Source organism: Schistocerca piceifrons, chromosome 2 (assembly GCF_021461385.2).
Source record: "Schistocerca piceifrons isolate TAMUIC-IGC-003096 chromosome 2, iqSchPice1.1, whole genome shotgun sequence".
NCBI classification, from domain to species: Eukaryota; Metazoa; Arthropoda; class Insecta; order Orthoptera; family Acrididae; genus Schistocerca; species Schistocerca piceifrons.
Window position 1 is genome coordinate 594058833 of NC_060139.1, and position 12953 is coordinate 594071785.

General features: G+C 44.4%; 1 protein-coding gene across 1 annotated transcript in view; it reads right to left on the reverse strand.

Moving 5' to 3' along the window:
- The window catches only part of LOC124775625 (brachyurin-like), a 52985-nt gene extending 46615 nt beyond the window's left edge, over positions 1–6370 (reverse strand). The window contains exon 1 of the mRNA XM_047250454.1: positions 6162–6370. Within this exon, the coding sequence (XP_047106410.1) occupies positions 6162–6370 (209 nt within the window). The remainder of the gene's footprint in view (positions 1–6161) is intronic.
- Between the last annotated feature and the right edge of the window lie 6583 nt (positions 6371–12953).

The window sequence follows — 12953 nt, forward strand, 5'->3', positions numbered from 1 at the left end:
GCATTGATCGACACCTACTCTAACTGTGAAATCACTGCCCGCTCCAGAAAAGAGGTGTGATTAATACTATCGTGTCCGCCTCGAAAGCGGACTGATCAGCGCGGCGGAATGCCATGCAAGGTGGTCCGGGTTCGATTCCCGGCTGGGTTGGGATTTTTTCCGCTAAGGAACTGGGTGTTGTGTTATCTTTCATCAACATATCATCTCCATCGACGCGCAAGTCACCGAAGTGGTGTCACCTAAAATGACTTGCACCAGGCGACAGATCTAGCAGGCGAGTGGCCCTAGTCACACGACATTTCATTTGAATACAATCGTATTGCTTGCAAGACGTATAAGAGAGCTTCAGCACCTAAAAAGTGTTCTAAGCAGAAACGGATACTGCACGAGTTACATAAGAAGTGTCACGTAATCAAACATTGAACGAAATGACACGTCGAAAGAACACGTGTTGGATGCGGTCTTCTTGCCACACATTCCTAAAGTGACGTACAGAATCGGTGACGTATTGCACAAACACGGCCTAAATCAGGAAAGAAGGTCAAAGAATGTCTAGATCGGGAAAGGAATAAAGGTGCCCACTTGCAATTTTGGGAATATACCGCACAGCATGTGCATGTGGGAGAGTCTGTTCTGGAACGACTGGACGATCTATGAACGCCAAAATTACCGAATATAAGCGGCATCGCAGTTGGTACAGGTGGAGAATTCGGCCGTGGCGCAGTACGCGCTTTATGAGAGGGACCACATTATTAAATTCGCCGACATTGAGGAACTTGCTGTGGAGAATAGGTAACACACTCCCGTATAGAAATCTACAAAAAATAGTAGCTTCAACAAGAAAGAAAAAAGACTCGAGGTTAACGGATCCTGGATTACTGGCTGCAGCGAACGACAGTTGCAAATAGTAAGGGGTAAACCACAGCAGTAATGATCACGGAAAATCCCTCGGACGTTGGCGCGCCAGGTACATATAATCTGTGGCCGCGAGCTCGATTCCAGTTCTCCACCAGTGGTGGAGGATGAAGTTTCGACAATGCTAGCTACTCGTGCTACGCAACATCAGCCGAAGAACCCGAGACAGAAAACTACAAAGTACCTTCATGTGTTTGAAGCTGAACTGAACACGAGTCTGTCATTGTTTCTGTATTATACAACATCGGTCGCAAGGAACTCTTCAGGTACAACACACACAGTACTGCAAAAGACAGATCACCATTTAATGCATGCACAACAAATATCATAAACACCTAGTCGGCTGTTGATGTCTTTAATTTTGCTGTTACTCGGGAGAAAACTTCTCGTTTACATCTCCCAACAGTTATTTTATTGGGAGGCGTCACGGACGAGCTATAGCTCGTTAGATAGGCGCTTCTCGTCGCAAATATTCAAGCTCTGTACCTCAGGGTGGAGAGCACAGTGTTGCGTTGCTTCGAAGTATACTAAAGATGATCTCATACAGGGTAACTAGCCTTCTCCTGAAACTGATGAATAGGAAGCTTGCCAGAACGTCCCTACAAAACAATACTTATAAGGTTAATAACACGGGAAGATTTTGTCAGCGAAATTTGGCGTCAAGGACTACATCTGCAAACATACTGCCTCGTGAAAAAAGCTGAAGCACCTAAAAGAGGAGGAAGAAAAAAATGAAACTTCGTGGGTTGAGAGGGTGTGTGATGCCATTTCGGTAAGGACAATGTTGAGACAAATTTAAAAAGAACTTGCAGTACGAGCTCATTTATCAGAATAACGTTGCCCTCTGGCCGCGATACACGTACTGATTCGGTTGGGAAGGGTTCCATGAAGGCGTTACGTCCTTTTCTGTGGCAAGCTAGGCTGTGACTATTGTACGCGTTGTACCCCGTACACTGGCACTTCGACGAAGGTAACGTCCGAGCTGGCCCCGCACAAGCTCTAACGATGACAGATCTGGGGTCTTGCTGACCACGGGAGTCACTCGAAATCACACAGACTGTTCATAGAGACACGTCCCATGTGCTCTGTCGAAAACTGGCATAACTATACTGTCACATGAGAGGTTAACATATGAGGATATCCGCTACATACTGTTGTGTGATTAGAGTTCCCTCAATTACTGCCGGCCGTGACCTGAAGTCGTATCCGAAGGCTCCCCATACCATGATCCCAAGAGTAACACCGCTGAGCCTGTCATAACTTCGGAAGAATGAGATCTCTCCCCAGGTAGTCGCCATATTTGAAGGCCTGCAGATCGGCAACTTATTGCTGAACACGATGCGGCACTATTCATCAGCAATCCATGCTTCCTGGTCATGGTACCATTTCGAAAACAGCAGTTTTTGTTGTGGTGTTAATGGCAGCCTGCGCATGCGACGTTAATTCCCTAGCCTGGCTGCTTCTAGTTTCCAACCAATGGTGCGAAATGATACAGAATGTTGTAAGGAGTCCACTTGTAATGTCCCCACAGAAAATACCCTCTACCACGCACCAATTAATCATTTTCAATCAAACCATCCACTTTCATTCACTTTGGAAAAGTTATCTGATCTGATTTTCTCGTAATATATGCGGCGACAGCTCGACGACGCCAAAGTATTTTCTAGTGCGTTTATTCTTTCAAATAACAGAGATGCATATATGCATTCTCCATGGTTGTTAGAGTGGTAACTAGGACAGCTTCTGGAGTATCTGTTGAGGGATTGACGTGTTTCTGAGAGATACATATTCTGCTTTTCTTCTCGCTAAAGCGAGCCCATTAACATTTGTGTCGATAGCGGTTTGTTTGAGGAGAAAGAGACTGTAAAAGGAAAATAATTAAGGCGTGGAATCACCGGAGATCTGGATATGTAATGGAGATGGATTTAATACACAATTTCCTCCATAAATAAGGTTTGTGACTTTTTTGTTCTGGAGTGAATGAACGAATGAGTTTTTCCTGAATCATTTGATGATCACGTTGGCCCTGTAATTAGTGGGGAAGTTTCAGCTGTGTCGAAGAGAGCCTGCAATCACTGAGTCTGTGTTAAAATACAAAATCAAATAGGGGTAATGCAGGAGTAGGTTTAATAATGAAGAAAAAAAATAGGAGTGCGGATAAGCTACTACAAACAGCATAGTGAACGCATTATTGTGGCCAAGATAGACATGAAGCCCACGCCTACTACAGTAGTACAAGTTTATATGCCAACTAGCTCTGCAGATGACGAAGAAATTGAAGAAATGTATGATGAAATAAAAGAAATTATTCAGATAGTGAAGGGAGACGAAAATTTAATAGTCATGGGTGATTGGAATTCGATAGTAGGAAAAGAGAGAGAAGGAAACGTAGTGGGTGAATATGGATTGGGGGTAAGAAATCAAAGAGGAAGCCGCCTGGTAGAGTTTTGCACACAGCACAAATCCATCATACCTAACACTTGGTTCAAGAATCATAAAAGAAGGTTGTATACATGGAAGAAGCCTAGAGATACTAAAAGGTCGGCTCTGAGCACTATGCGACTTAACTTCTGAGGTCATCAGTCGCCTAGAACTTAGAACTAATTAAGCCTAACTAACCTAAGGACATCACACACATCCATGCCCGAGGCAGGATTCGAACCTGCGACCGTAGCGGTCACGCGGTTCCAGACTAAAGCGCCTTTAACCGCACGGCCACAAAGGCCGGTATACTAAAAAGTATCAGATAGATTATATAATGGTAAGACAGAGATTTAGGAACCAGGTTTTAAATTGTAAGACATTTCTAGGGGCAGATGTGGACTCTGACCACAATCTATTGGTTATGAACTGTAGATTAAAATTGAAGAAACTGAAAAAAGGTGAGAATTTAAGGAGATGGGACCTGGAAAAACTGAAAGAACCAGAGGTTGTACAAAGTTTCAGGGAGAGCATAAGGGAACAATTGACAGGAATGGGGAAAAGAAAAACAGTAGAAGACGAATGGGTAGCTTTGAGGGATGAAATAGTGAAGGCAGCAGAGGATCAAATAGGTAAAAAGACGAGGACTAGTAGAAACCCTTGGATAACAGAAGAATTATTGAATTTATTTGATGAAAGGAGAAAATATAAAAATGCAATAAATGAAGCAGGCAAAAAGGAATACATACGACCCAAAAATGATATCGACAGGAAGTGCAACATGGCTAAGCAGGGATGGCTAGAGGACAAATGTAAGGATGTAAAGGCTTATCTCACTAGGGGTAAGATAGATACCGCCTACAGGAAAATTAAAGAGACCTTTGGAGAAAAGAGAACCACGTGTATGAATATCAAGAGCTCAGACGGAAACCCAGAGAAGGGAAAGCAGAAATGTGGAAGGAGTATATAGAGGGTCTACACAAGGGCGATGTACTTGAGGACAATACTATGGAAATGGAAGAGCATGTAGATGAAGATGAAATGGGAGATTCGATACTGCGTGAAGAGTTTGACAGAGCACTGAAACACCTGAGTCGAAACAAGGCCCCGGGACTAGACAACATTCCATTAGAACTACTGACGGCCTTGGGAGAGCCAGTCCTGACAAAACTCTACCATCTGGTGAGCAAAATGTATGAGAAAGGCGAAATTCCCTCAGACTTCAAGAAGAATATAATAATTCCAATCCCAAAGAAAGCAGGTGTTGACAGATGTGAAAATTACCGAAATATCAGTTTAATAAGTCACGGCTGCAAAATACTAACGCGAATTCTTTACAGACGAATGGAAAACCTATTAGAAGCCGACCTTGGGGAAGATCAGTTTGGATTACGTAGAAATATTGGAACACGTGAGGCCATACTGACCCTACAACGTACCTTAGAAGCTAGATTAAGGAAAGGCAAACCTACGTTTCTAGCATTTGTACACTTAGAGAAAGCTTTTGACAATGTTGACTGGAATACTCTCTTTCAAATTTTGAAGATGGCAGGGGTAAAATACAGGGAGCGAAAGGCTATTTACAATTTGTACAGAAACCAGATAACTGTTATACGAGTTGAGGGACATGAAAGGGAAGCAGTGGTTCGGAAGGGAGTGAGACGGGGTTGTAGCCTCTCCCCGATGTTATTCAATCTGTAAGCAGATTCAGAAGGATATAGGCTGCAGTAGGTACTGGGAGATGAAAAAGCTTGCACAGGATAGAGTAGCATGGAGAGCTGCATCAAACCAGACTCAGGACTGAAGACCACAACAACAACAACATATTGAGCATGCTGTGAAGGAAACAAAATAAAAATTCGGAGTAGGTGTTAAAATCCATGGAGAAGAAATAAAAACTTTGAGGTTCGCCGATGGCATTGTATTTCTTTCAGAGACAGGAAAGGACTTGTAAGAGCAGTTGAACGGAATGGGCAGTGTCTTGAAAGGATGATATAAGATGAAAATCAACAAAAGCAAAACGAGGATAATGGAATGTAGTCGAATTAGGTCGGGTGATGCTGAGGGTATTAGATTAGGAAATGAGACACTTAAAGTAGTAAAGGAGTTTTGCTATTTGGGGAGCAAAATAACTGATGATGGTCGAAGTAGAGAGGGTATAAAATGTAGACCGGCAATGGGAAGGAAAGCGTTTCTGAAGAAGAGAAATTTGTTAACATCGAGTATAGGTTTAAGTGTCAGGAAGTCGTTTCTGGAAGTATTTGTATGGAGTTTAGCCATGTATGGAAGTGAAACATGGACGATAAATAGTTTAGATAAGAAGAGAATAGAAGCTTTCGAAATGTGGTGCTACAGAAGAATGCTGAAGATTAGATGGGTAGATCACATAACTAATGAGGAGGTGCTGAATAGGATTGGGGAGAAGGGAAGTTTGTGGCACAATTTGACTAGAAGAAGGGATCGGTTGGTAGGACATGTTCTGAGGCATCAAGGGATCACCAATTTAGTATTGGAGGGCAGCGTGGAGGGTAAAAATAGTATAGGGAGACCAAGAGATGAATACACCAAGCAGATTCAGAAGGATGTAGGCTGTAGTAGGTACTGGGAGATGAAGAAGCTTGCACAGGATAGAGTAGCATGGAGAGCTGCATCAAACCAGTCTCAGGACTGAAGACCATAACAACAACATGCGAAGTTATATTGACGTCTGATCGTGTCTTCTGGGTGCTTCACTTTTTTGATCAGAGAATGTAAACGGGACATATTTAGGATGTACTTGATCGTCTTATTGATCCTAGTTTCGGGTCACTGGTCTTCCAACTCACCCAGAGACGCAGTGCGCCGCGGTGAGGACAGCAGAGGTGGAGATGAGCGAGTCGCCGCACAGGTAGGAGCTGTCCATGGAGACGGCGGCCTGGTGCGGGAACTGGCCCTGATAGGCCGCACTGCCGCCCACGATGCGGCCACCAGCGTCCTCAGCCTCTGGGTGTCCAGCTGCAGCAGACAAGGAGCTGGCCGTGGACGGGCTGTTCATTTAAAGGCGACAGGAGGCATTTGGGAAGCGAACCAGTGTTTATCCTGGTTGTGGTTCCTCCTCGTTTTTGTAGTCTTTCGCGGATGCTAAATTTTAGTTTATTAAGTTGGCGGCTGACGATGTCTTCGATCTCCAGGGCCGTGTTCAGTTAACTTTTATTTAAAGCTGAGAGGACGAGTCACAAACTTTATTAAAATCTCTTGAAACAATAACAGTGGACGTAACGTACCTTGACATCGTCGTAAATTGTTTATTCACAAGCCATGTTTTTAAGCAAGCTCAGTCTAATTCGGTGAGCAAACACTATTTGTTTTTAATTAGAACTGATTTCAAGCACTCAGAATTGAAAACAAATGTCTTGACAACTTATAGTCGTCGTAATTAAGTTTTCACGTCAGATTGCACGCTAAAAGTCAGAGAGGTTGCTGGAATCCAGAATGAGATTTCCACTCTCAGCGGAGTGTGCGCTGATATGAAACTTCCTGACAGATTAAAACTGTATGCCGAACCAAGACCTTTGCCTTTCGCGGGTAAGTGCTCTACTAACTTTTTTTCTTCTTTTTAAATTTCATTTTGTTCGTTTTCGTTCGTTGTATCTGCTCGGGGCGGACGTCGAAAGACAGCCGTTTCAGTTCGTTGTTGATCCATTAACTCTGAGCTACCGTGCCGGCGTCTAACTGAGCTATCCAAGCACGACTCACGACCCGTCCTCACAGCTTCAATTCTGCCAGTACCTCGTCTCCTACCTTCCAGCCATCACAGAAGCTCTTCTGCGAACCTTGCAGAACTAGAAAGGATATTGCGGAGACATGGCTTAGCCACAGCCTCGGGGATGTCTCCAGAATAAGATTTTCACTCTGCAGCGGAGTGTGCGCTGATATGAAACTTCCCGACGGATTAAAAATGTGTGCCTTTCTTCCAGGAGTGCTAGTTCAACAAGGTTCGCAGAAGAGCTTCTGTGAAGTTTGGAAGGTAGGCGACGGGGTACTGGCAGAATTGAAGCTGTGAGGACGGGTCGTGAGTCGTGCTTGGGTAGCTCAGATGGACAGCCAGCACGGTAGCTCAGCGTGTTCGGTCAGAGGGTAATGTGCCCTCTGTAATAAAAAAACTGAGTTAACACTTCAACAACGAACTTAAATGAACGTCTTACGATGTCCGCCCCGAGCAGATGCAACGAACTAAAGCGAACAAAATGAAGATGGTAAAGCACTTGCACGCGAAAGGCAAATGTCCCGAGTTCGAGTCTCGGTCCGGCACACAGTTTTAATCTGTCAGGAAGTTTCAGGTTGCTGAAATGTAGTTGGTGAAATTCTTTAAATAACTGACAGTCAGCCGATCGCTCTGTGCTGCGATCGGAAGTCAACTTTTGCATGAAAATTGTTTAACTGCTGTTGACTTTAGGCTGACTTCAAAATTATAGTAACTGCAGCCTAGTATTTTTAAACCAATCAGCCTTAGATGCAAAATCGCAACACTTCAATAATTGTACATATTAAACTCCATAAATAACGAAGCTGAACCAGAAATTACTTTTGATTCTGTTCTATTCGTAACTCTTACGAAACGAAACTTTCACAAATAACTCTTTTCAACAACAAACATAAATGTAACCGAGATTCTAACTGGGAGAGAGCTTACAGAACCTAAGATCTCGCTATGGTCCAAAACATCAACTTATACTCTACTAAAAACAAAACATTGAACAATGTAACATCTACTTGTTATTCTGAAGCCTTTAGCTTCCTTGAAAAGTCTACAATATTTATTATATTAATAAACTTATAAATTTCAAACAAAAAATGACGTAATAACTCATCATCATCAGCCAATTCAATCATTAAATGATGTGGCCTCTTGGAGTCGTGGATTCAGGTAGGCTTCAGCAGTCTTCTCCAAATGGGACGGTCTTGGGCAGTTCTCTGCCAGGTGTTACCAGCGGTCTTCTTGATGTCTTTGTCCCATCTGTCTGGTGGTCTTGCTCTAGGCCTCAGTTGATCCTTCGGACTCCACTCCAGTACTAGCTTCGTCTGTCTGTTGTCTTTTCTTCTTGGGACGTGGCCAGCCCACTGCCATTTCAAGGAACCTTCTGTCTCTAAGATGCCATTAACCTTCGTCACAGACCGGATGTCATCTGCCCTTTTCCTATCCTTTCTTGTATAGCCCAGCATTGATCTCTCCATGGCTCTCTGTGCTGTCTTAAGTTTCCCTTTTGTAAATGAGTTCAGTGTCCATGTCGCGCAGCCATACGTCATCATGAATGCATTGATCAAATACTGCTTTCTTCAGATTTACTGGCATTTTTGGTCTGAATACTGTTGAATTCTTCCCGAATGCTTGCCAGCCAAGCTTGATGCGTCGATAGATTTCTCGCCTTATGTCTCCCTTCATATTTATAATCTGACCAAGGTAGACATATTCACTGATCTCTTCTAGTAGACTGTCCTTGACTTTCACATCTCCAGCTGGTACCCATTTGTTGGACATTACTTTCGTTTTGGGAAGGTTGGTGTTCAAGCCAACCAGCTGACATTCCGATGCAAGATCTGCGAAGACTTTGGCCAGTAAGGCAATATCATCAGCACATCTCAAATTGGTAAGCCTTCTTCCATTAATTCTAATTCCCTTACATTCCCAGCTCAGTTTTGACATAGCCATTTCCAATACAGCAGAGAACAGTTTTGGGGAGATGGGATCACCTTGCTTCACACCCCACATGATACGGAATTCTTGAGTTGATTCGCTGATGTTAACATAAGCTGAAGAATTCTCGTAGATTTTCCTGAGCACATCAATGTATGCTGCTCCCACTCCTTGCTCACTCAAAGCTTGGAGGACAGCTACATGGCTAACGGAGTCAAACGCCTTTTCAAAGTCAACAAAGGCAATGCAGAGAGGCAGTTGGTATTCATTCGCTCTGCTTATCACCTCACTAACGGTCAGAATGTGGTCAATAGTGCTAAAATTGCTTCGGAATCCTGCTTGTTCTATAGGTTGGGGTGACTCTAGGGTGGAACTAACTCGGTTTAACAAGATCTTTGTGAAAATTTTGTACAAAATTGAGAGCTTGCTGATAGGACGGTAGTTTTTAATATTGTGAATACTTCCTTTCTTGTGTATCGAAATAATCTTAGCCTTGTTCCACGATAGTGGGATTGAAGTATAGTGCAGGCAGGAAGTAAATACTTTTGCCAAGTGATTTATTGTTACCTCTCCTGCCAGTTTGAGGATGTCAACACTGAGCTCATCATCACCCGGCACTGTTCCCTTCTTCATGCTATCTAGAGCACACTTGACTTCCGACGGGAGTATATCTGGAACACTAGGTACATCATTCAATTTACACTCCTGGAAATTGAAATAAGAACACCGTGAATTCATTGTCCCAGGAAGAGGAAACTTTATTGACACATTCCTGGGGTCAGATACATCACATGATCACACTGACAGAACCACAGGCACATAGACACAGGCAACAGAGCATGCACAATGTCGGCACTAGTACAGTGTATATCCACCTTTCGCAGCAATGCAGGCTGCTATTCTCCCATGGAGACGTTCGTAGAGATGCTGGATGTAGTCCTGTGGAACGGCTTGCCATGCCATTTCCACCTGGCGCCTCAGTTGGACCAGCGTTCGTGCTGGACGTGCAGACCGCGTCAGACGACGCTTCATCCAGTCCCAAACATGCTCAATGGGGGACAGATCCGGAGATCTTGCTGGCCAGGGTAGTTGACTTACACCTTCTAGAGCACGTTGGGTGGCACGGGATACATGCGGACGTGCATTGTCCTGTTGGAACAGCAAGTTCCCTTGTCGGTCTAGGAATGGTAGAACGATGGGTTCGATGACGGTTTGGATGTACCGTGCACTATTCAGTGTCCCCTCGACGATCACCAGTGGTGTACGGGCAGTGTAGGAGATCGCTCCCCACACCATGATGCCGGGTGTTGGCCCTGTGTGCCTCGGTCGTATACAGTCCTGATTGTGGCGCTCACCTGCACGGCGCCAAACACGCATACGACCATCATTGGCACCAAGGCAGAAGCGACTCTCATCGCTGAAGACGACACGTCTCCATTCGTCCCTCCATTCACGCCTGTCGCGACACCACTGGACGCGGGCTGCACGATGTTGGGGCGTGAGCGGAAGACGGCCTAACCGTGTGCGGGACCGTAGCCCAGCTTCATGGAGACGGTTGCGAATGGTCCTCGCCGATACCCCAGGAGCAACAGTGTCCCTAATTTGCTGGGAAGTGGCGGTGCGGTCCCCTACGGCACTGCGTAGGATCCTACGGTCTTGGCGTGCATCCGTGCGTCGCTGCGGTCCGGTCCCAGGTCGACGGGCACGTGCACCTTCCGCCGACCACTGGCGACAACATCGATGTACTGTGGAGACCTCACGCCCCACGTGTTGAGCAATTCGGCGGTACGTCCACCCGGCCTCCCGCATGCCCACTATACGCCCTCGCTCAAAGTCCGTCAACTGCACATACGGTTCACGTCCACGCTGTCGCGGCATGCTACCAGTGTTAAAGGCTGCGATGGAGCTCCGTATGCCACGGCAAACTGGCTGACACTGACGGCGGCGGTGCACAAATGCTGCGCAGCTAGCGCCATTCGACGGCCAACACCGCGGTTCCTGGTGTGTCCGCTGTGCCGTGCGTGTGATCATTGCTTGTACAGCCCTCTCGCAGTGTCCGGAGCAAGTATGGTGGGTCTGACACACCGGTGTCAATGTGTTCTTTTTTCCATTTCCAGGAGTGTAGATACACTCAAATTTTCCTTTGGATTGCTATATAAATTGCTATAAAAGTCTCTGATGAACTTCAAAACCTCCTCCTTTTCAGTGCGATAATCTGCTTTTTACCGATTGTGAGTTTGTGTTTGGCCGACTTTAAACTTGTCGTGTTTTCCAAGCTTGAGCGTAAGGTGTCTTCAGTGAATTTCTGTATGCCAGTTTTCATTTCTCTTCGCACTGCCTTACATAGTTCGGAATACGCTACCATGTCACGATCGGTTTGGATTTTCATTTCTCTCCTCTGTTGTAAAAGGGTTTCAGTTTTGGCACTGAATTTCTTTGGTTGTTTATTTTTTTGGGATAGGCCACCGACATCTTGTGCACTTGAAACAATCATTTCCGCCAAATCACCATCTTTAGTTACGTGGAACTTGCTTTGGAGGAATGTTCGAGGAATGTTCTTCCAGGTTTTTGAGGTTGATTACCCTTCTCTTCCCTTTCATAAGTTTATTCCTTTCATTTCTTACATAATTCATCCAAAACGCTCAAATTATATAAAAATAAATATTTCAGTTACTATACCATGAAAGAGTGGCTTCATCGTTGGTGACTAGGTATTCACATGAAACAGCTCATCAGATGCGGGCATTACGGCAAATATTGTAAGTTATCATACTGTGACTTTAAGTTATCGATTTTATCTGACGCCGTTGTTAAATACTGTAATTACCAAACATGTGACGATTCTCATATATGATTAGCAAAATCGATAATAGCTTATCAAATTGAGTGTGACCAGTTGCTGTTTTATCTGCATTTTCATTAAAATGGTCGCTGTGTCTCCGGCAGGCAATGCCTATGTTTTCTAAAAACGGTGTCCAGATCTTGTGTCTCTACATACAGCTGTCCTGCAGCTTCAGAACGAATCCGCGCAGTTGACTTCCTCACTGTGTTGAGGTTTACTGACTGCAGAGAAAAATTTTCGTTTGTACCGACCGCAGATACTTCAAGGGATTCGATGGTCTGCGTCCTTGTGCATTGCTCAAGTAGTGATATATGCGTGCCGAAATACTCATTTAGATCCTCTGTCTGCCCACTCGTAGTTTGTTATTTGGAGATTGCAACGAATAACTAATATAACTAATATTTCATCATGAGTAGATAAGCCAGGTGCAGAAATTCGATCAATGCGAAATATCCTGTTTGGAGACTTGGTTGCGAAAATATCGACAGAGATATGAGTGTCTGCAATATGATGAGTTAGCCCCAGTGTGAAGCAGTGTAAGGAACGTATATGCTTGAATTTTTAAACTGTAGGACCGCTGCTTATGAAACGTGTTCATATTTGCGGCTTCAGTTATGTGTTGACAGGAAGGCTCAAGTCCTGAGAGTGTGAACTCAAAGCTACAGAGCTGTCCGAATTTGGGTGGATTGTGTATTACACAGATAAGACACTTTTTATTGAACAGGCTTGTCTGTGAAATATCGCTAAGTGTGAATTATCTAACGGAATTAACTGTAAGTCTACATCTACATCTATTACAAACTACTGAGAAATGCTTATCAGATAGTACTTCCCATTGTTCCTTTCAGTGAAATTCATGTATAGAGGACTGGAAGAATGGTTGCTTAAATACATCTGCACGCTGCGTGATTAGCCTGACATTGTCTCTGTTGACCCTATGGGAGAAGCGAGTAGGGAGCTATAGTATATTTGTGGCTTCCTCACTTAATACTGTTCCTAGAAACGTTGTAAGTCGGCTTTCATTGGATAGTTGGCCTCTAATACTTCAGGTTTTCTGCATTTCCATAAGGCTGCCCCGTGGTGCCGCGGATAGAAATAGAA